Below are 22,176 nucleotides of genomic sequence, written 5' to 3'. Positions count from 1 at the left end.
GCTGAGCGGAGATTTATTATCCAATGATTGGCGTCCCGTAGAGCAGCCTTTCCCCGCTCTCTAAAAATGGCCTCTGCCGTACTCATATGAAAAATGAGGCACACTGGAATCCTGCTGTGGTGTTAAAAAGCAGAAATTAACTTCAGGGGATACACAAACCCAGAGAGTCCTATTGATATAGATACATGTTTTTCTTCCTTGCTGTGCAGTTTATTTTGGTATGTATTCAGAAGGATTTTACAAAATAGAGGAGCCACTTTTCTTACCTACCTCCCTGGCACATTCTGCTTAAACATGTCTTTGTAAACCACTTAATTAGTGTGATCCTAATCAAACTGCAATCATCAGCCTGCCATGTGATATAAGCCAATGAATGCACTTGTTTTAAGCTAATCAAATCACAAGAACACTTAATTAGTGGATTTCATTCTAAAGTTATGGAGTTGCATGTTTCCCTCAATCTCTGAATGCTCGTTCTATCTCTGTGGTTTCCTTTGCTCTCTTCAGGGTTTCTTCCGCAGGACCATCCAGAAGAACCTCCATCCAGCTTACTCCTGTAAATATGAAGGCTGCTGCATCATTGACAAGATCACCCGCAACCAGTGCCAGCTGTGCCGCTTTAAGAAGTGCATCGCTGTGGGCATGGCCATGGACTGTGAGTTATTCAAAGCCACTGTATTCTTATTACTACTTGTATTTACAAAGAGATCCATGAGGTTAAGGCTGCTCCTGTCACTACGCAACTGTTGAAAACGTATTAGAAGCACAGAGCAGAAATATTTTAGCCATATTAGCAGGGTTATTATAGTAAACTAAAATGAAAATAAGCAGTGAGAAATATTTTGTAGTAAAATGAAAAAAAACCAAAAAAAAAAACCGAAAACCTTCACAGAAGAAATCTAAACCTAAAGCAGCAGTTTCCACTTATATTTAGGTTTATAATGATAGCTCCCTCGAGTGGCCATAGTAATTATGACAGAAGCAAAACAGAAAGTAATAAGTAATAATTTTCTTATGAGGAGGACGGTTGGGGCGGTGGATGGGTCAAACAAACAGGACTCCCAGCCAGGAGACTGGCGTTCATGTTCTGTTTAAAAAATAAAAGTAAACTGCAAGTTTTTTTTTTTTTTTTTAACTTTTACGGAACAAATGGAACAAACGGAGCTACGTCACGTTCTTCGTGACGTGCGTAACCGGAAGAAAAGTTACGTCTGATTTTATTACGTAGTCCTGGTGCTTACATATAAACAGGTAGTTATTGCCTAAACCTAACCAAACTGCAACCTTACTGGTTCAGATATGAGGACAGAAAGTCCTGTGGGTCATATGAGAGGGCAGGAATAAACAGCCTATGTCGTCATATGGTTTGGAGGACTTGTTGATGCAACTATGTGTGCATAAAGCATCTAGTATTACGCAACACAAAGATGGGTTTCACATATTTTACATTTATATTATTTTATATAATAATAGCTGTCTTCACAACAAAGTCCTTATATTTCCTTTTAGCATTCATATTACATCTGACATTTCATTCTGACTTCCCGTCAGTATTTCACTGGATGTTTTAAAGACCATCCAGCTTCAGTTCTGAGAATGTTGAATATCTAGTAACATGTCTTTAATATGAATCTGTTCTCTTGTCCTATCAGGACCAAATTCGCTGACAGTCACAGGTTTAGTCTGTGTTTCTGCAGGAAATGTGAGGTGCAAGTGAAAAATGTTTTAGTGCTGTAAAATATGCACAAATCAGAGTGAAACAGGGTTTTTGCAGGGTCTTTAAAAAAGTCTAAAATTTCAAAATGTTAGGCTTTAAAAAGTCTTAGATTTGCTGTAGTATTTTGTTCTAGGTCTTAAATAATTTTTAAACAGGTCTTAATTTTCCTATATCCATGTAACGCTACCTCTAATGCTCTTTGAAATGCTCCCGCAGTGCTTTAGAATAGAAAAATATGGTTTGCTGTATTACGACTACAAATGAGACCAACATGCAAGTTACTGTATCTTGCAGCCAATCAGCTTTTGTGTTATTGGCGTGAGTCTCTTTCAGATTGTACCGCGGACATAAAACAGATTTTATTCTTTAGGTATGGGGAAGTGCAAGTTTAGCGATACTTCGGTCTTAAATTTTATTTATTATGGTCTTAAATAGTCGTAAATTTGACTTGGTGAAACCTGCAGAAACCCTGGTAAGAGCACTCAAGTACTCTGATAGCAGAGTCCTGCGATTAAAAATACTGAATGATTCATCCAGTCACAGTGCATAAATGACTCTTAGCCATGTCATTTAGCCTCGCTGCATTAACTCGCCTCGATGTTCTCCCCCGTCCCCGCCGATCAGTGGTGTTGGACGACTCGAAGCGCGTGGCCAAGCGGCGTCTGATCGAGGAGAATCGACAGAAAAGAAAGAGGGAGGAGATGGTGCGGACGCTGCAGACGAGGCTGGAGCCAAACACGGCAGAGTGGGAGCTGATCAGGATGGTAACCGAGGCCCACCGGCAAACCAACGCCCAGGGCGCCAGCTGGAAACAGAAGCGCAAGTTCCTGGTAAGCTTTTACTTCGGAGCAGACAGCCTCCCGGCACAGCACTGTTGCGTAATAGAAATGTTTGACAAACAAAGTCAATAGGTGGGACATGTTCGGTTCATGGGTGGCTTAGTATTAGTTTAGACTTAGTATTCTTTGCAGAAAGGTTTAACATCATGCTGGCCTGTATCCCCTGTGATCTTCTCACAAACAAATATATTTCTTATGTCTCTTACTATCACCTTACATTGTCAAATTCTCTTCCCCCCACCCAAAGAGGTTTTAGCCAGCCCCAAAGGAAAATACCCAGCACCAAAATGACAAGAATTGAGAATAAAAATAGCAATTCAAATCCTCTCTAAATGTGTTTTAGAAGCAATTTACCAAACAACCGTAAACAAGCAGAACATAAACTTGAATTTGAGAGCTGATCTCAGTTTTATCTCCAGAGTCAGGCTGTACTGGACTCTCCTGGTGATGTATTCAAATATTAATATTATTATTTTAACCACTTTTATTCATTGGGGTTTTATTTACTCAAGCATGATATACATGTTTGTTTATGGAATTGTCAGAAATAACCGTAAAATGCATAGGATTCTGTCAAATAAGGTAACACAGATTGCCTTTACTGTACGCGGACCGATGATGCTCACTGCTGTGCGTAGATTTTTTCCACAGTTTGTTTGTCAGATTACAGAAACAACTACTTTCCAGTTTTTATGAAACTTTTTGGAAGGGTGTAGCATGGGCCAAGGAAGAACCCATTACATTTTGGAGCTGATCCGAATAACGGGGCGGATACACAAACGATTTGTAACTTTCGTTAACATAGCGAGATAGGGCATTTGTGCTGCATTCATGTGGTGTCTGAGAAAATGAGTTCCCCGACTGGGAGAGTTCATTAACATTGTGAAAAAGGGCATGCCTTGGCGGAGATCCATTCTAGTTCTAAAATGTTCCGCCCACAGTATGTTCAAAGTTGCTTTCACTTCAAAAACCAAGCGAATGCATGACAGAAGGCGACTACTTTTCATTTTCAAAAGAAAGCATTTTGACAGCACTCCTTTTCATCAGCAACTCGCTCTGTGCCGTCCCATGTGAATCGGTGCCACGAGCACATGCATGTGTCTACATCACAGATACCTTCAGACACTGTCAGATGCAACCAAGGCAAAACTTTAAAAGAAGGTGACTGTTGTCTGCACCAATCACCAACTTCCACATGAAATAAGGCAAAATTACAAGACATTCAATCACATTTCCACTACTGTAGATTACACGTGTCAAACTCAAAGCCCGCGGGCCAAACCTTGCCCCTTGCGGGTTTTTATCCGGCCCGCATATCAACTTAGTTTCACAATAAATTGAATCTAGTTGTGCGCCAAATTCCAAAAGACATAAAAACTGTAATTACGTGACGGTCAAAGCAGAAATTTGCCGACTTTGAAGCTCAGAAATTCCCCAAGAAGCAGAGAGTTTTCACATTCAGGCTGTGAAACTGGCTGCTCTGAGTCGGCTGTGTGGAAGCCTGCTTTTAAAAACGTAATCATTGTTTTGCTTGATTTGCTATGGAACTTTTTTGCCGACTTCTGTAAAAATGCGACAAAAGTCGGAAAAAGGTGTCAGAAAAAGCAAGAAAAATGCGACAAATGGCAGAAAAAAAAGCGACATGCAGTAATACAGTCAAAGATATTTGACTTTCTCAATAAAAGCATGTCAATAAACTCTACATGTCTGGCCCTTGATGTAATTTTCATTTCCCAGTGGTTTGACACCCCTGCTATAGATAGAGATTAAGATCAAATACAACACTCTGTAGTAACAGTATCATCCAAGAGACATCTATAATAGATGTATGTAGATTTCTGTATAATGAATGCAAACCAATGTTTAACACTGAGAAGCAACTGTCAGATTCCAGTATTTTAAAAGCCATTAATAACAGCAGCCACAATAGAGTAGTAAATTCCCATGCATAATCTTGTAAACACCACGTCACTGTTAAATGTCAGTACCTAATTTAATAGATGTTACAACTGTTTTTTTTTTTAATATTTAATTTGGTTCGTCATCCATCATAACATCTTGCTGATGACCCCCCCCCCCCCACCCTCGCAGTCATTCAATCAACCAACATGTCAGTAGCAGCAGATCAACAAATGGGTAGCCCAGGCAAGAGCAGCGAAGCACATACAGGTTGCCGGAAATGGGCAAAAAAAAAAAAATATACACATACAACAATAAAACAATAAAAAAAAAGAAGTAAATAAATACATAAATCAAAGCATTATGCTTCCTATACCTGCATATTGATATTCATATAATGTGCTACTATTGCAACAACCTTCTAAACTGACTACACATGTCCACTTCGTACTGCAACATGGCTCTTCTAATCGTCTTTACATTACCCTGTCTTACCATCTGAAGTCTTTAGGGCTGCCCCCTCTCAGTCCATTAGCCAACTAAGAGTTTCGGATATTCTGGCCAATAAACAAGCAACCGTTTCAATAGTGTGACGTGTGTTTACAGCGTTTGATGCGTTTGACAAAGTGCAGCGTGAAAGCCAACCAAACCAAATGAGAAATGCAGCAATGTTGGTACACCCCCGAATCGCACCGATTCTGCCGAGCTATAGGTGTGAAAAGGCCCTTAGTCGACGAGGATTTCTTTAGTCGTTTTTTTTTATGCTTTTTCATGCCAAATGACTTATTTCCAAGAAACTTATGAGCATGTTTCTGGTAAACATGACTCTTTGTGGAGAAACTGAGTTGTACAGATGGTAAAAGGACTGCATTAATATTGCACTTTTCTCGTCTTAAACGCCCACTCAAAGCTCTTAACGACCACTCAAAGCACACAGATCTGTCAATTAAATTGAAATTGATTAGTTGACAAAGTCATGAGTGTTGCGGCGCCCTGGTAGCTCACCTGGTTGAGCATGCGCCCCATGTACTAAGGCTCAGTCCTTACTGCAACAGCCGTGGGTTCGATTTCAACCCACGTCCCTTTGCTGCATGTCGTCCCCCCTTTCCTTTCCTTAGCTGAGCCAAAAAGCAAAAGAGTTCGTCGACTAAGAATTTCTGTTCTCCTGTCTACTACCCATACTGTCTTTTATAGACCAGTGGTATTTAAATTAGTTCCAGACTCAGTCTCCACATGACAACAGCCTGCAAACATTATCAAATGTCAGGCTTTTCTTCTAATAGTCAGTGTTTCACTTCAGCCTTGGAGAAACTGTAAAATAAGTAAGAACGTAGTGTTAAACAAATGTAAAGAAATTCTAAACTCAAAAGTCAACTCACAAGTTATCATTCAGCAAACTTGCTCAAATCTGTTATTCATTTAAAATTTTCCATGAATGGTTGTGTGAACCGCGTGATGTCTTGTTTCCAGTCGGATGACATCGGCCAGGGTCCGATGCTGCCCACCGCCGAAGGAGATAAGGTGGACCTGGAAGCCTTCAGCGAGTTTACCAAGATCATGACCCCCGCCATCACGCGCGTCGTCGACTTTGCCAAGAAATTGCCCATGTTCTCAGAGGTAGGTTCAGTGGCTGCGTGGTTTAAACCTTTTTAACACTCGTGTTTATCTGCTATCTGCTATAAGCTGTGCCACCCCGGGCCTCCCTTCTAGCCCCGCCCCTAACTGGGTTACTGCAGTCAAGTAACCTAGTGTTACTTTCAGGCCAAGGGGCACATCATTACATGTACCTGTTTTTGTTTCTTGTTGTTTGCACCTTATGTTTCATTTGTTTGTTTTGCACCGGGATCCAGGGAAACACAATTGTGTTCCTCTATGTACTGTACTGTAAACAGATGGATGACATTTAAGTCTCTCTTGTCTCTCTCTTATTAACTACCTCTTACAGGTTAAGTTTGAAAGCAAAAGCCAAGTTAATTAATAGCACATCCACTGTGTAGAGCTCAACAGTGACCGCCCACTTTTTGAACGGCTCTAGTTCCAGAAGTGATTTTCCCCATACAGTTGCTCCATTGACGTTTCATTAAATGCTTATATAAAGCGTTTTAAGCCTGGAACCAAGCCAACCAGCAACAAGATGAATCGTGACCATAAAAAATTTGATTTGGTGCAAAAAAAAAAAAAATTTTGAAAAAAAAAAGGCAAAGGTACAAGACTGTGAACAGAACAAGGTTATTATAAGTTTAGCATTTTTCATTAATTTTTATTTTTATTTCGTGTTGACTTTTTGAAAATGCTTAGTTTTAGTTTAGTTTTTATTAGTTTTAGTCTTAGTTTTAGTCTTTTTTTGTAATATGGGTTATTTGTCAGGGATTCAAAAAGGTCAGAAAAAGTACTGTATAATAATAACTCAACAAAAACATCATACAATTTTAGAAATATGTATTCACAATGTATTCAACAATAACACCAGTACATAAAATGTAGCCTACATATGGTCATAAATATGTATACAGTCTACACAAGACGTCGCAGTAAGTGCAAAATGTGTCGTGTGCCAGGAAAAAACCTAAATAGCCAACAGACTAAAGAAGACATACATGAACAGGTGTTTTGAACTTTGGTTTGAGTAAAGTGGTGAACTTTTTGAAGTCAATCGACTCACAGCTGTGTAGACATCCTAGCCTCGTGAGACCGTCCTAATCTAATCAGTCTGGCATCTTGAGATAGAGAAAATTTGGAGCCGTTCGCCAAACGACCGACCAATCAGTGTTGGTTTTGAGGTGGGTTTAGGTGTGACGAAGCAAGAAGCGACTGTTCAGTCTAAACAACGTGGCGGCTTCCACGGATGAGATGAGCGTAGCTGTCGTGCAAGTTTTATCCGAATTAGAAAGTATTCCTTCATTGAAAGAAGAGCAAAAAACGGCACTGAAGGCTTTTCTCGGAGGAAAAGATGTTTTTGCTCTTCTCTCGACTGGTTTCGGCAAGAGTTTGATATATCAACTGGCTCCGCTAGTCGTGAAGAAAATTAGCCTCGTGAGACCGTCCTGATCTCGCAAGCTATCTGGCGGAGTCAGGTTAGTGATAGACAGATGGTTTATCCAATCAGCTAACCAGTATTTTCGCCCTTTCCCAACAAGGAGTTGGGAAAAGTTCTCCAACGGAAAGTTCCCAGATGGATATGCCGAGCAAATGCGAAGCAATCCATCTGGCGGAGTCAGGTTATAGACATCCCAGTATCAATACACATATTAACCCACGCTTCCTCCCGCTTTTGGTGTTCCTGCGTATTTACTAAGTAGCAGCTATCGGGTCGCCGGTGAAAGCCTTCCTGTAGTGTTCTCTGTCCTTCTGTTGTCTCTGTCATGCTGCCTGGCCCTGTACCCATACATCCATGCCCGTAACGTTACCGGGGTTAGCTTCTGTTTCAGGGAAAGGGGGTTTTGCGTTCTCCTTTACCTTGTTAAGGTAAGTTAGGTTAGCCTCCTTGTGTGCGCTTCTCAAATGTACTTTCAAATTCGTGGGATTTTTCCCTTTAATAAATTGTCCACATGTTGCTTTTATCTGACACAGTCATAATCAAATAGGACTCTGCCGCTTTCTTCCGACTTTCGGTACCGCCATGATGGCGAGGGCCACAGACATGTTGTGTTCAATTTGACATGGAATGTCGGAATTTCTGGGTTCCCAGTCGGAAACTATACGTGTCTATGGGAAATGTCATGGTCGGAAAGATATAACATATATCTTATATAGATATATATATATTTGCTCTATGAAAGACATCGACAAAGACGAAAACTAAGGACATTTACTCGATAATTTTATTTTAGTTAGTTTTGCAGACAGACATTACAGTTTTAGTTTAGTTATTGTTTTTTTTTGTAATGCCTCGTTTTTATTTTTATTTCAGTTAACGACAATGTTTTTTCCCACCTAGTTTTCATTATTTCATTCGTTTTCATTAACGATTATAACCTTGGAACAGAAGTGATCAAAAATTTCCATGCTAGCAGCTCGCTCTTGCCGTTCTGGGGTTCGCTGGCTGCACTAAATATTTCCATGGTAACAGCAAGCTTCACCAATCAGAGAAGTCACTGTTATGCTTAGGATTGTGGGTAGTGTAGTTGTTCTCTATGACATCGTGACTAAAACGCGTTTTTCTTAAAACAAGGTTGGTTTCATACAGACTTGTGGCTTTTAAAGGGGCATTAACCTTCATTTCACAAGCTCTTAGCTCGTGGTAAGGGTCTACCATGGATAGTTTGGAATAATCGAAATTCTTATAGGGAAAGAATAAATGGGATTTTCCCTTCCGGAACCACATATTTGGTATAGTATAGTATTCCCCCGAATGCGTGGAAGACAGCTAACGGCCGTCCTGGATGTTACTATTTCAGAGTGTAGGGTAACGTTAGCAAGTATGTTTTTGGATTTTCGGAAATTCCGCCTGTTGTACCTCATTTAGGCCGGATGTCCGTTCCTTTGTGTTGGCTTTCTAACCTCCGGTGGATTTCTGAGGACTATGGTTAACTGCTCCTCAGATCTGTGCAGGGTAAATCCAGACAGTTAGCTAGACTATCTGTCCAATCTGAGTTTTCTGTTGCACGACTAGAACAACCTTTGAACGTCCACCTTCATTGTGTCCGGGGCTTAGCGCCGCCCAAGACGAGTGTGATTGATTTAAAGAAATGGCAATAAACCAGAGCATGTTTCTCTCCCATCCCGAAATGCTGTGTGGACTAGCCAGACCCTCCTCCGCAGCGCTGTGGAGGAAGGTCTGGCAATGTGAGACTAACTCTACACTGCAACCCAAGAACATGCGGTTTCTTTGTGTCCATGTATTCTACATGGTGAAGATGCTGGGACATGCAGTCTTTGAGCACAAAGTCAAGTGCATGTTAGGAGCCTTTTACAGGGTTCTCATTGAAAACAAGTCCATATCAAAGGCAGCAAAAAGTTAAAAAAAAAAAAACAATCTCTGGTTCCTTTGTGGTCATTTTTGAATGCACTTTATTGTTCAACTTTGGACTCTTAAATAAAAGACAGACACCAAGTAGGGAAAGCAGGCAGTGATTTCAGACACAGCTTCTGTTTTGTGGAGTGGCATGTGGCATGCTTCTCGTTGACTCGAGACTCGTCTCATGAACACTGTTAACCAATTAACGCTTGTTAACCTAAAAAAAACTGTTGATTGGGTACTTCCTCTTCCTGCAGCCTTTGTCATGCTGCTTGTCAGCGCTTATTACACCAAATCATAATGAACCCCTTCCCCATCTTCCCACCTCTCTCTCTCTCTCTCTCTCTCTCTCTCTCTCTCTCTCTCTCTCTCTCTCTCTCTCTCTCTCTAGTCTCTCTCTCTAGTCTCTCTGGAGGATGTGATGACTCATCGCTCACTGATATTGCTCTGCTCTCTACAGAAACGTGTGCGTCCTCGTCTGCGTTTTCACCAGACTGAGTGCAGCCATCATGTATAATGTAGGGGCAGTTACATAAAGTGTGGCAGGGGACTTGTTTAGGAAACAGAAATAGAAAATAACCTTTTCTTTACAAGGAGGTACTCAAAGATAGCAGCACAGCAGGCTGTAAAAGTTAACATCAACACATTAACCCTTCATACAGGTTATTTGGTGAACCGGGTTAGCGAACAGTTGCCTATTTACACATCCAGCAACAATAGGAGTGCAGCTTTTGCATTCACTTGAGTCATGTTTCTGAATCCAATATACGCTCTCCTTTTTGCTTTGTTTTGGTCTCCTCTAAGTTGTTTGGTGTAACAACCAGTAACTGAGAAGTGTTTTCAATCAGTAGCGACCTTTTAGATTGAAATTCTGTCCATGTCATTTTCTTGTTGATCCATTATTTCCTGATGACCTGGTGTGTTCCGGTGTTTCCCAGCTGCTTTGTGAAGACCAGATCATCCTGCTGAAAGGCTGCTGCATGGAGATCATGTCGTTGCGCGCCGCCGTGCGCTACGATCCGGACAGCGAGACGCTGACGCTCAACGGCGAGATGGCCGTGAAGCGCGAGCAGCTGAAGAACGGCGGGTTGGGCGTGGTGTCAGACGCCATCTTTGATTTGGGCAAGAGCCTGGCTCAGTTTAACCTGGATGACTCGGAGGTGGCTCTGATGCAGGCGGTGCTGCTCATGAGCTCAGGTGAGGAATAAATAATTAGTGTGATATGGTGCTCATGGAGAGACTTAAAGATCTCGATATTTAAACTAACCTAGTTTTCTTATTCACGTTCCCGTTACTTCTGATGTTGTTGCTGACAATCGTGGTCGTACAAGTTTTAGTTTTAGTATTTTGGGTTTCTGATTCTCACCTCGCTACTTTACAGTCAGCAGAGTTTTTCTCTAGCTTAGAACAAAAGAAACTGGCAAATACAGAATAAAATATTGAATAGCTGACATAAATAATACAAGGAGAGAAGGCTTTGCTGCTTTAAAAGGGCCCATATAATGCTTATTTGCAGGTTCATATTTGTATTTTGGGTTTCTACTACAACATGTTTGCAAGCTTTAATGTTCAAAAAAACATATTTTTTCTCCTACTGTCTGTCTGAATATACCTGTATTTACCCTCCGTCTGAAACGCTCCATTTAAGCGTACCTGTCTCTTAAAGCCCCACCCTCCCGATTGGTCAGGGTTTCCAGGTCTTCTGCATCTGCGCTCTCTCTGAGTCTCTGCACGGTCATTGCAGCCGGGGAATGACTGCACCGGGGAATGACGCTGTAGTGGCTCTTTCTACCTATATATACAGTAGTATAGTTGTGACATGGAAATCTCACTTTTTACAATATGGTACCTTTAGCTGATTCATAAAATACCCTTTTGGTATCTTATCTGTACACCGATGTCATACCATTCTGTAAGAACAAGGAGTTGTGTGTCTACATACACATCAAAGGTTAACACCAGTTTTACACATCCAGATCAGAAAGAAGAAAAAAAAATCATCATCCCATCAAATGTTTGTCAGTACAGGCCTTTCTGCCTGTACTGACAATGGTCAGAAAATGCTTAATTAATAATAAAACCGGTTTTCCATTTTTTATATTATATCTCCTTATAGGGCTGCTCGATTCTAGAAAGAATAATGATCACGATTATTTTGCTCAATATTGAAATCACAATTATTTAACACATTTACTCATTGACTTTTGGAAAGATGTTGCAATTATTGAACTTAAAAAAACTGTGAAAAAGTTAAACAAATCAACAATGAAAACACCTTGAACTGTTTTTGTGATCATTAGGAGCTGAAATCATAATTGTGATAACTAACAATTTTGGTCAATTGCACAGCCCTATCTTCTCATGGTTTTTAGGGTCATCTCATCACAAGACAAGAATACAACTAGATATTAAGGCTTTTTTGTAAGAGAGTTACTTTCTGCTCCAAGATGAGGTGGAAATGTTGCAGAAAATGTAACTCTTCCTCTCTTTCTTCTCGCCCCAGACCGGTCGGGGCTGACCAGTACGGAGAAGATAGAGCAGTGCCAAGAGGCCTACCTGCTGGCGTTCGAGCACTACATCAACTACCGCAAGCACAACATTCCCCACTTCTGGCCCAAACTGCTGATGAAGGTGACGGACCTGCGCATGATCGGAGCTTGCCACGCCAGCCGCTTTCTCCATATGAAGGTGGAGTGTCCGAACGAACTCTTTCCCCCGCTCTTCCTGGAGGTCTTCGAGGATCAGGAAGTGTGACTCGAAGAAGGTTAAAAAGCACGGCACCCCTTAAAAAGAACCCTGGAAGGAAATAAATTAGGGGGTGTTTGTGGCAGAGGTGGAAGTGTGGGGTAAGAACAAGAGTGGGGGAAAAAAAAACTGGATTTTTTTTATTTTTTCAGGGGGAACATGCCCTGTAAACTTCTTTTTGTCCCTTTTTTTCTGTAACACCCTCAAAAGGTCCAGCACCTCCCACCAGCAAACTTACATCGACATCACAGATTTAGATTCCTGACACACTGCCGTGAACGCACAGTGCAAACATATGCAAACACAAATCTCGTCCGTTAACTCCTCTTGCACCTCAGCTGTACTCTGCGCCTACACAATTGCAAACGGAGGGGCTTGTTTATGTCTCTACGCCCTCCACACCCACCTCACACCTCAAAATAGTTTCTTTATTTATTTTTTTTTACTTCTGGGACCTGACCATTAGCTCCTTAGACGACCCACCCCTCCCACTGCCGTCTCCCATGCATCTCCGCGACTACAGTGGCGCCCTCCGTCCGCCCCGTGCAGCCCGGCCCACAGTCAGCTGAATCCCTACCCCCCCCCACACACACACACACACACACACATACAGACCTCTCTAACTCTCTCTGTCTCACATACTCTACACACATGATATACGCGCGCACAAAGTGCTCAGTGGTGTTTTAAGCCCCCAACGTCTCCTTCCAGGCAGCGCTGTGACTGTTGACTTCAAGGCACCTAAACCTAACCATAACCATAACCATTGCCTAATCCTAGTGCCTTCCAGACAGCGCTGCCTGGAAGGAGACGTTGGGGGCTTAAAACACCGATAAACGCACAAAGCACACCTAGTCCCTACACTCTTACCTCATATGTCGTAAAATGTATTTCCACATTGAGTGGGTGGTGGTAGTCTATTGAGAGAACATGGTTACCCATGCCTTCAAAACTTGTATATATAATATATAATATTATCATGCTAACATGCTAAACTAACATGGTGAGCATAGCAAAGTTCACTTGCTAAACTTCAGCAATTTAATCAATATGAATCTATTGACTAACAGATTAATATCAACACCTTATACCTTTTCATGCCAAATGGGTAGAGACTAGAGCTTAAAGTGACGCAGCTATAGGCTACATAGGAAGTGTTCCCACTACTTTTATTGCACAGTGTCACTGACTGTACTTAATCATTAACACTGACAAGTAATCTAGAGCTAGTATACCTCTCCAACACATACCTCCTGTTTTCATTACCTCTCACACACACATATTACACCCAGTTGTGTTTTGATGTATTACCTCAGTTTTGTTCCTCATCTCTTCCTCCTCCTCAATAACGACTGGGCCGCACTACACTTCCTCTCTCTGTGTGTGTGTGTGTGTGTGTGTGTGTGTGTGTGTGAGAGAGAATGTGATTACGTCTTCACATCGGAGGCCCTGGCCTGTTAATCCCACTGTAGCCCGCCTCCTTACCTTCCGCCGTCTTGTGATAGGTTCAGCACTGGCAGATGGAGGGGGTGCTGGCGGTAGGAGGGGATGTTGTCACTTACCTCTGCAGGCCCTCCCTCACCTGTACCTGTGTTCAAGTCCTGCTTGAAACCGACAGATTCTACCTCACCTCTCATCATCTCAGTGCAGCTGCCCCTCTGTCTGCGACACACTGACATGAACACATATATACAGTGTATATATATATATATATATATATATATATATATATATATATATATATATATATATATATATATATATATATGTATATATATATATATATGTGTATATATGCATATATATATATATATATATATATATATATACATACAGTATATCGTTGCCACCATAGACCCGTTGCGTGTGCTGCTCTGCCGACAGAGACAGTACAGCAGGTCTTTAAAACGGGCCGTGGATCAACATTTGACAGCTGACATGGCAGACATTTTCTCCCCTTTTTTCCATTTTTATCACACACGAGGGACCAAGAGTCACTTTGGATTCTGTTTTTTTTATTTAGTGACATCACAGTGTGCCGATTGAACTTAAAGGAAACTGTCAGAAGACAGCTGGAAGCTGGGACTCCAGTGGAAGCCATTGTGGTCTGATTGGGTCAAGCCAACAGACTGTTGTGGGTGGTGACTGGGAGAGGAATAAAAGCAGCAAGTGAGTCAGCAGGATTGGCCTGTGGATATGGTTTCATCCCGACCGAGGGGAGGGAAACGGCGAGCCAACGACTTGTTGCGCGTGTCGCTGTGATTTAGGCTACGCCAGCAGCAAAACCACCACACATAAAATGGACACTTGTTTCTCGCGCATACAGTACATCTCCAGATCCTTCCCTCGCCGTCGCAGCAGAAAAGGACACCAAGAAACTTTGTGAGCGACGGCCCTATCCCAGAAACAGTACAATATGAATTGAACACTGCTGAAATGAGCTCCACCAACCATATCCCAAATTGCCATCCACTACAAATAACTATCAGGTTTTTTTCTGTTGCACTAAAACTACAATGTCTGTATCTGTATTAGTAGCCCTGAACCCCTTTCCCGGACATCTTTTCCTGTTCCTTGCCTGTCTTTAGCAGTCTTAACAATATTCTCTGAAATCTCTCACATCTCATAAAAACCACACACGGTCCGTTATCTCTTTATTACCTGTTGAAACCAACAAGGACTGTGAGACCTGGCCTTCAGGCGCCACCACTCTCAGTGTTACTTATCTACGTTGCAAGGTTTTAAAAATAGAACCGTAAGCACTGATAATACATACAGGGATACACACACTTACACACGCAGCAGCAGCAGCACACACACACACACACACACACACACACACAGCAATACATCGATCAAGCAGTACAGTGTCACCCCAGCTGTCTCCAGGCCTGCTGTGTTCGCACCGTACTTTGCTCACTATCACTGTGAATGAAAGCCATTCTGCAACCGGGTCATGGCTCAGACAGGGTACCGCTGGCTTAGTAACTCTGACATGTCAAAAATGTGCCTCACAGAGGTCACTAATACAAATAAACAGAAGCATATATATATATATATATATATATATATATAATATAACCAACATGTATTTATATATATATATATATATATATATATATATATATATATTTAATATATATATATATAAATAACCAACATGTATTTATATATATATATATATATATATATATATATATATATATATATATATATATATATATATACATACATGTTGGATATTGTATGTGGCATTCAAGCTATCAGTGGTAGAATTTACACTACTAGCTCAAATCGGATCATGAATCCGTCATGTAGCAGAGGCTGTCAGAACTCCGTCTCCCCCCAACCGTATTAATATCTGTAAAATAATATGTATGCATAGTTTGCAGTTGACGTCATATTTGCATTATGATGCTTGTTTTGCCTTGTGGATGATCACCAACTAACCCCTTCAAAGTTGATCCCACCTTTTGCACACCTCTTAATCACTTCAGATAGCACAAGAAGTACCTTAAGCAGAGATACACCCCCCACCCCCACCCCCCTCTGTTTTGGGAGTACAGATGTGAGATCAGGTCTGGTCCGCATAGCTCAATGAATTGAGATTGAAAATTTGAGCTGGTGGCACAGCTGCTCTGAGTGACTCTCTCTCTCTCTCTCTCTCTCTCTCTCTCTCCCCCTCTCTCTCTCTCTCTCTCTCTTTCAGCCAAATGATCACTGGTGAAATCCTCCCCCATGTCCTCTTATAAAAACCTACCACACCAGCACCACAGAGCACACTGCCTTCAGCCATGATCAGTTGCACCAGCACAGCAGAGAGACAGACCAATAGTCCCCATCCTCCTCACCTAAAAGCCATTTTTAACCTGGACATCACTGCTAGCTATGACAATGCTATGTTCAGACAGCAGGCGAATCCAATTAGTGCTTCATCTGATGGGATAATAGTGCCGTTTTGTTTTTTTTATCGACTTGGACACTATGTTTGTTTACTGTCAATATGACCTTGTTGTCATAGCGACAAGGCCATGCGGCACACGGTGACGAAGAACGCGTTTTCCGCATGACCGACGACTCGAGATGCTTCAACAAACTAATGACATGGAGTGCTCATTCCAACTTGAATGGCTTCATTGCCTCCTTGCAGTGCATTCATGAGAGAAGGCATTTATGAAAGTTTTTTTTTTTTCTTTTCTTTTTCCTATAAGGGATATTTAAATTCAAACTAGAAAACTGGATTTGCTCTGCGTGTTTGAGCATAGCCTTGGTGGTGGTACAGGGTGCAGTTTTGCAGCCAAAGCCACAGAGTCAAAAACCGACACCACGCCACCGCTTGAGGCTAGAAGAGGTACAGCTAGGGCATCGACAGTTAAGTTTAGGCACCAAAACGACTATAAATTTAGGGGAAAGATCAGGGTTTGGATTAAAACACTCCAGAGGAATGAACACGCGTTTCCTGGTTGAAAGTACTAAAGGTCCCATGGCATGAAAATTTCACTTTATGAGGTTTTTTAACATTAATATGAGTTCCCCCAGCCTGCCTATGGTCAGTGGCTAGAAATGGCGATAGGTGTAAACCGAGCCCTGGGTATCCTGCTCTGCCTTTGAGAAAATGAAAGCTCAGATGGGCCAATCTGGAATCTTGCTCCTTATGAGGTCATAAAGAGCAAGGTTTCATATCTTTTCCCTTCCACTTCTATTCTGGCACCCCCCAACGTTCCCATTCTAGTCCCTAGTTTCTAATCCTAACCCCTAATTTACAACCCGATCCCAGTACGCTTTCTGTATTTATTTCACTCTGTCCTCTTATTATGCAACTCCTCCTTCCTTCCCACACACACACACCCAAAGAAACCTGTCCCCAACTCATGTTAGCACCCTTTGGTGGAGATGGTCGACGATCCATGCAGGAATATGTCCACACGTGGAATGTAAAATACTGAAATTGTACGATTAAAGACACGATGTGAAGTTCCACACTCATGTTGTTTTTGATGTTGTCGATGTTGCTTTCGTTGTGCACCAAGTGTTCGTTGTTCTGCTAATGCTAAGGGTGGATGCGTTTGCATGTGGGGGGGTTCAAAAACCGCGAGCGTGTGACAGACTGCTACTGAGAAGTCATTTTTCTTTAATATAGTATGTTTCTAAAAGACTTGTGGTGCGAGGACTGAAAACCCCGAGCGATCTAAAGCGAGAGATGAAGTGACTTTTTCTCTGTCTCTCTCTCTCCGAATTTTTTTTATGTGGTTATTAATTTGCATCTAATTTTCTTGGTAAGTGAGTGTCTGTCTATCTGTGTTGATGCTTTACTGTGATAAAGTGGCTGTATATGTATTTTCAGAACATCGTTGGTGTCGTAACTAGTTCTCAAATGTCACCCAATGGCCAGGGTTTGAATCACCGTCAGCTCAGCTGAAAACTAAGTCCGCAGAGATCTTTAAAACGGCCTGCTTTTCCATTTCTGGGAAATGTAATCAGATTTAGCATTTGAACTTTTTTTAGTTGCCTTATTCTGGTGTTATCTGTACTGAAATGTGTTATGCATTCATAAAAACACAAATTAATTTTAAGGAATAGGCCCATTGGTGACATTACATTATCTGATAAGAGTTTTGGCACTAGCGCTAGCTCTGAAATGTTTATGCTAGCACTTTAATATACGCTATGTTATCATAGGCGACTTGCGTTATTCCAAGTATAACCTTTTAGGAACACAAATTTGCGAGTGGTTTGGATTCATAATGTAGATTTTTAACAAATGACTTCTAAACAAAATCCACAAGTTTTGAAGCCTGCGTTTGGGTATTTCCGCCTTTTTTGTCAGCCTCCACCACCGCTGCCTGTGATAGGCTGAGACACTGGAAACAGACCCTAAGTACTCACTTCGTTTTTGAGCCTTGAAATCTTACCGAAGCAAAGGTTATCGTCGTTTTTCCTACAAGACGCAATCGTTTTCCTTAAATCTAGTTTCTATCAGCAATTAGAGGAGCCGCAGCTAACTCGCTAATCAGCTGCTACTTGTAATATGTAAACGGAACAAATTACACTCCCTATCATGTGGTAGTTTAATGTCAATTCAGGTTCAGGGAGCATAGCTTTTTGGCATATGATATAGCTGGAACTGAATCAGGAACTGGAAATCAATGTTTTGTTGTATTTGCTCCCACATTTAAGCAATGAGCTTGTCTACAAACATGATTTCTTCACACAAATTACGTTGTGTGTCCTGCCGATGAAGAACCAGCCACAGGGCTTCCTCAACAGCTCACGTTCACACATAACAAGACAACATATTGTTTTCTTCAAACCCTTAGCATGCACATTTCTTAGTCTGATGGCTGATCCCATCTCTCATACTGGGTAAGGTGGATCAATGGGCCAAAGTCCCATAGAAGGGGTGTCATTTCCTCTAAGAAACTATCGCTAACTTCACAGAACATTTCAACTACAGTTTCACTTAATACTTTCAACAATGAATACATTTGATTTTCTGAAGAAAAAAAAATGCCTCATGATTCAGTACAAATTTTCAATACCTAAGGAGTAAATCTCATCACTGTCAGGGAGCCAATAAGCACGCAGCATGCTTCTACTAAGATCTAATAATGCTGGTGATTGGCTGTCTAACGTTACACCTCGTAGAGGCACGCAGGAAAAACTCTACGTAACAGAGACGGGGCTCACGAAGTAGGAGCTGAAAAATGAATACAATTATTTTTCTTTAAAGCTTATTTTTGGGCTTTTCTGCCTTTAATTGACAGGACAGCTAGGTGAGAAAGGGGAGAGAGAGAGAGGGGGAAGAATGCAGGAAATCGTCACAGGTCGGACTCCAACCTTGGACCTCTGCGTCGAGGCATAAGCCTCTCAGTACATGTGCGCCTGCTCCACCCACTGACCCAACCCGACCACAAATAAAATGATTTTTGAACAATACCCATCCCCAGTCACTGAATACTTCCACTAATACCTTTGTTTTTCTTAGGGACTGTACAACAATTATTGTTGTGGGGAGTTGAACCTTATGTTTGACTTTTGTAACATTTTAATGTAGGCATTTAATATAGGCTTTGCCAAATCCATTATCCAATTAGTTGAACTGAAAGTAAATGATGCTGAATCTTGCTTTCCACAGTTGCTCGGCATGTTGCGATGTATAAATCTGCCATATATTAATCTCAATGGCGTGACAAGAATATTTGCTTTTGATGGGAAAGAAAAGGCTCACCATCGAGTAGAGAAACAAAACAAAATCACAAAATAGAAACCAAAAGAACTGCTTTGTGCCAGTGTAGGCTAAAGGAGGCAGAGTGCTCAGTTTTAAGCAAAAGAAAATCACCAGCGGTTGCAAGGCAAAATATGGAACAGGACCCAACAGTGGTCTAAGAAGGATTCAAATGTGGCCCTGAATAAAAACCGGCGGCTTGAATAGTTTTTGTTGGAACAATTCAGTTTGGAGATCCTGGACCAAGCCTGAAAAAAGGAAACGCTCAAAATGTGTTGCAGAGGGAGCGCAGGTTTGAATCCAACCTGCTGCCCTTTGCTGCGTGTGCTCCAGCCCCCAAGAAACAGCTTTGAAGAGAGACGTTATCTTCTTTGAGCCTTCAAATCTCTCTCAAGTGCAAATATGCAATCACACACTTCTGTATGTGTACTTTATTACAGGCCAGTACATTGTGCCTTGAACAAGAAAGGTTTAGGACCCAACGTCCCAAACTACTATTCCCATGACAACAATGTCCTCTCTTGTTTTTGTTCTTTGCTTCCTGCAGCTCCCTTTCACAGTGACTTGTTGCAGTAGCACACAACCCGGACCTAATTAGCGTATATCCAAGCGACATCATGTGAGGCCCGGCACACGCAGTAGGCTATTTCCTGTTTGCGAAGCAGCCATAATCTTTTGGCACAGCACAGCGTTGAATGTAAAGCTGAGTGAGGTTGAAGGACCCCCAGACTCCAGAGAGTTTGATAGTGTATTTCATAATGCTGTTTGGGGGTTTGTCATTTGCACGGTTGTTGTATGTCTTGTTTTTTTCTGTGACAAATCATTCATGGCACAATCAGAGAATGGCATCTCAATGGCTCAAAGCTGTTTGTGTTTGTGGCTGACATTCATTTTCAACAGTATAAAATGATTTGATATCAATTTGCCTACGTTGCCTTTTGTGCAGCTGTATGAGAATCTGACTTTCAGTACGCTCCGTAGGCCCAACAGCATCACACGTTTCATTGGTCGATGAAGTATATCTGAAAGATTGTCTTTTCAGAACATATACTAATCATGTCACATTGATTTTATTTACATATTGACACTCTGTATTAATGCTGCACACATTTTCTTAAAGGAGAATTCCGGTCGATTTCAACACGTAGCTTTGTTGTTAGAGTGCTGTCAGTAGCGAGAAAAACGAAAACAATCGGTGTTGCCTACACCGTGTTATACAAACTACAAACTACAACACCGAAAAGAGATAACAACAAAAATATGTATTAATTTAATGATTAAATAAGGTAGTGGCTCCAAACTTACCTCAATTATAACTTGTCTCCTGCTAGTTGTACTACAGCACTTACTTTAAAAAAAAAAAAGCATATGCCTATTTCTGAAAGTATTTTTGTATCTCTTTTCGTTGTTGTAGTTTGTAGACGGTCCCAAAGCACTCCTTGCAGTATCAACACCGGAACTAAACAGAGCTGAATTAGCACAACTTTTATGCATTTCTTTCACATCTACTGCAGTCAGATTCACTGTGTTCACTCGGAAGGAATCACTTCACATGGGTAGGCACTTTTAATGACATTTTGAACATGTTAAGAGGCTAAAAGCACGTTTAAAACTTGCCCTGTTTCAGCCTCCTGGGTGCAAACTGTAGCAGGAGGATTACATGGTGTAGGCAACAGCGATGGTTTTCGTTTTTCTCGCTAATGACAGCACTCTAAATTTACAAACAACAGAGCTACTAATATTAGAGGAAAAGAGACGGAACGCATTGGCAGAAGTGCAATCTCGGAACCCATCAGCTATTGTCTGACGAGTTAGCTTTTTAAAAAATGTATCTGCGTATGCAGAGAAACAAGACGTCGCCTCTTAACTCCATTCTCGCGTCTCAAGTTGCTTATAACTGCTGTAAACTGTAAACAATGACCGACGCATGGAAGAAGAAGCCTTGGCCTGGATATCAGCTGGCTATACTCTGGAACCCCCGGAATATTGGCTGTTGCACCCAGAGGCTAAATCGTCGGAACATCTGTCGCCGCGGGAACTTCCGCCGGATGTCCCTGGCCTTGCAAAACTCAATTGGTTTCGTGAAACCAATACACTGGTAAGAGCAAATGAGGTTTAAGCATGTATCTAGCTAATTTAAATAGCTCACGTTACTGTGTTGTGTGAACAGTTAACTTCATTTAATATTGTACGTGGCGTTTTCTTTCTCCTATCCCAGAATGTATGTGTGGTGTAGCCAGACCTTACTCCACAGCGGTGTGGAGATAGGTCTGGCAAACGGGACTAGAAAAACAGCCCCATGCCAAAAGTGTTTTCCCTGTCCATTATGTGGATTATGCATTACCAGTTGCTACAGAGAATAATACAGTACTACAACTATAGCTGCTGAACCCCGTTTTAAGTCTGAGACGACTTGACAACACAGTTTGGTTAAACGTAATACTACAAACGGATAATATGACTCCAGCCTTTTCCATTCAGACATCAGTTCTGACATAATCAGACAAACCAGAATGAAGAAAGAATCTAAATTACTACATGCAATCACTTATGTTATGCTCCAAATGACCCTTCTACCTACAAAGCTCCCAGTCTGTTAAAGGACAAATCAAGTATGATACACAGTACCAAACTGATTTGATAAAACGCATCAAATACAGCCATGAAATTGAATTGTTCAAATTTTTTGCTCTCCCTGTTTTCAATTTTAAAATAGTGAAAAAGTATAAAGTAGCAAAAGTATGCATGTCATTTGCTACTGTATATGGAATTAAAAAACATTATTGAATGTATT

The 22,176-nt window shown here is 41.4% G+C and overlaps 1 protein-coding gene across 4 annotated transcripts in view; it reads left to right on the top strand.

Annotated features, from left to right (window-relative positions):
- LOC116052925 (thyroid hormone receptor alpha) overlaps positions 1-12,722 on the top strand; it is a 106,818-nt gene extending 94,096 nt beyond the window's left edge. For 3 of the 4 annotated variants that reach the window (XM_031303768.2, XM_031303770.2, XM_031303772.2), the window contains 5 exons: positions 508-655; positions 2,342-2,547; positions 5,926-6,072; positions 10,351-10,609; positions 11,916-12,166. In XM_031303768.2, coding sequence (XP_031159628.1) covers positions 508-655; positions 2,342-2,547; positions 5,926-6,072; positions 10,351-10,609; positions 11,916-12,166 — 1,011 coding nt within the window. Of the gene's footprint in view, positions 1-507; positions 656-2,341; positions 2,548-5,925; positions 6,073-10,350; positions 10,610-11,915 lie in introns of all 4 variants that reach the window. The other variant, XM_031303767.2, reaches the window with a different exon arrangement.
- The last annotated feature ends 9,454 nt before the right edge of the window (positions 12,723-22,176 follow it).

This window comes from Sander lucioperca, chromosome 17 (assembly GCF_008315115.2).
Source record: "Sander lucioperca isolate FBNREF2018 chromosome 17, SLUC_FBN_1.2, whole genome shotgun sequence".
NCBI lineage: Eukaryota > Metazoa > Chordata > Actinopteri > Perciformes > Percidae > Sander > Sander lucioperca.
Note: the sequence above shows the minus strand (reverse complement) of the source record. Positions and strands in the feature narration are given on the sequence as shown.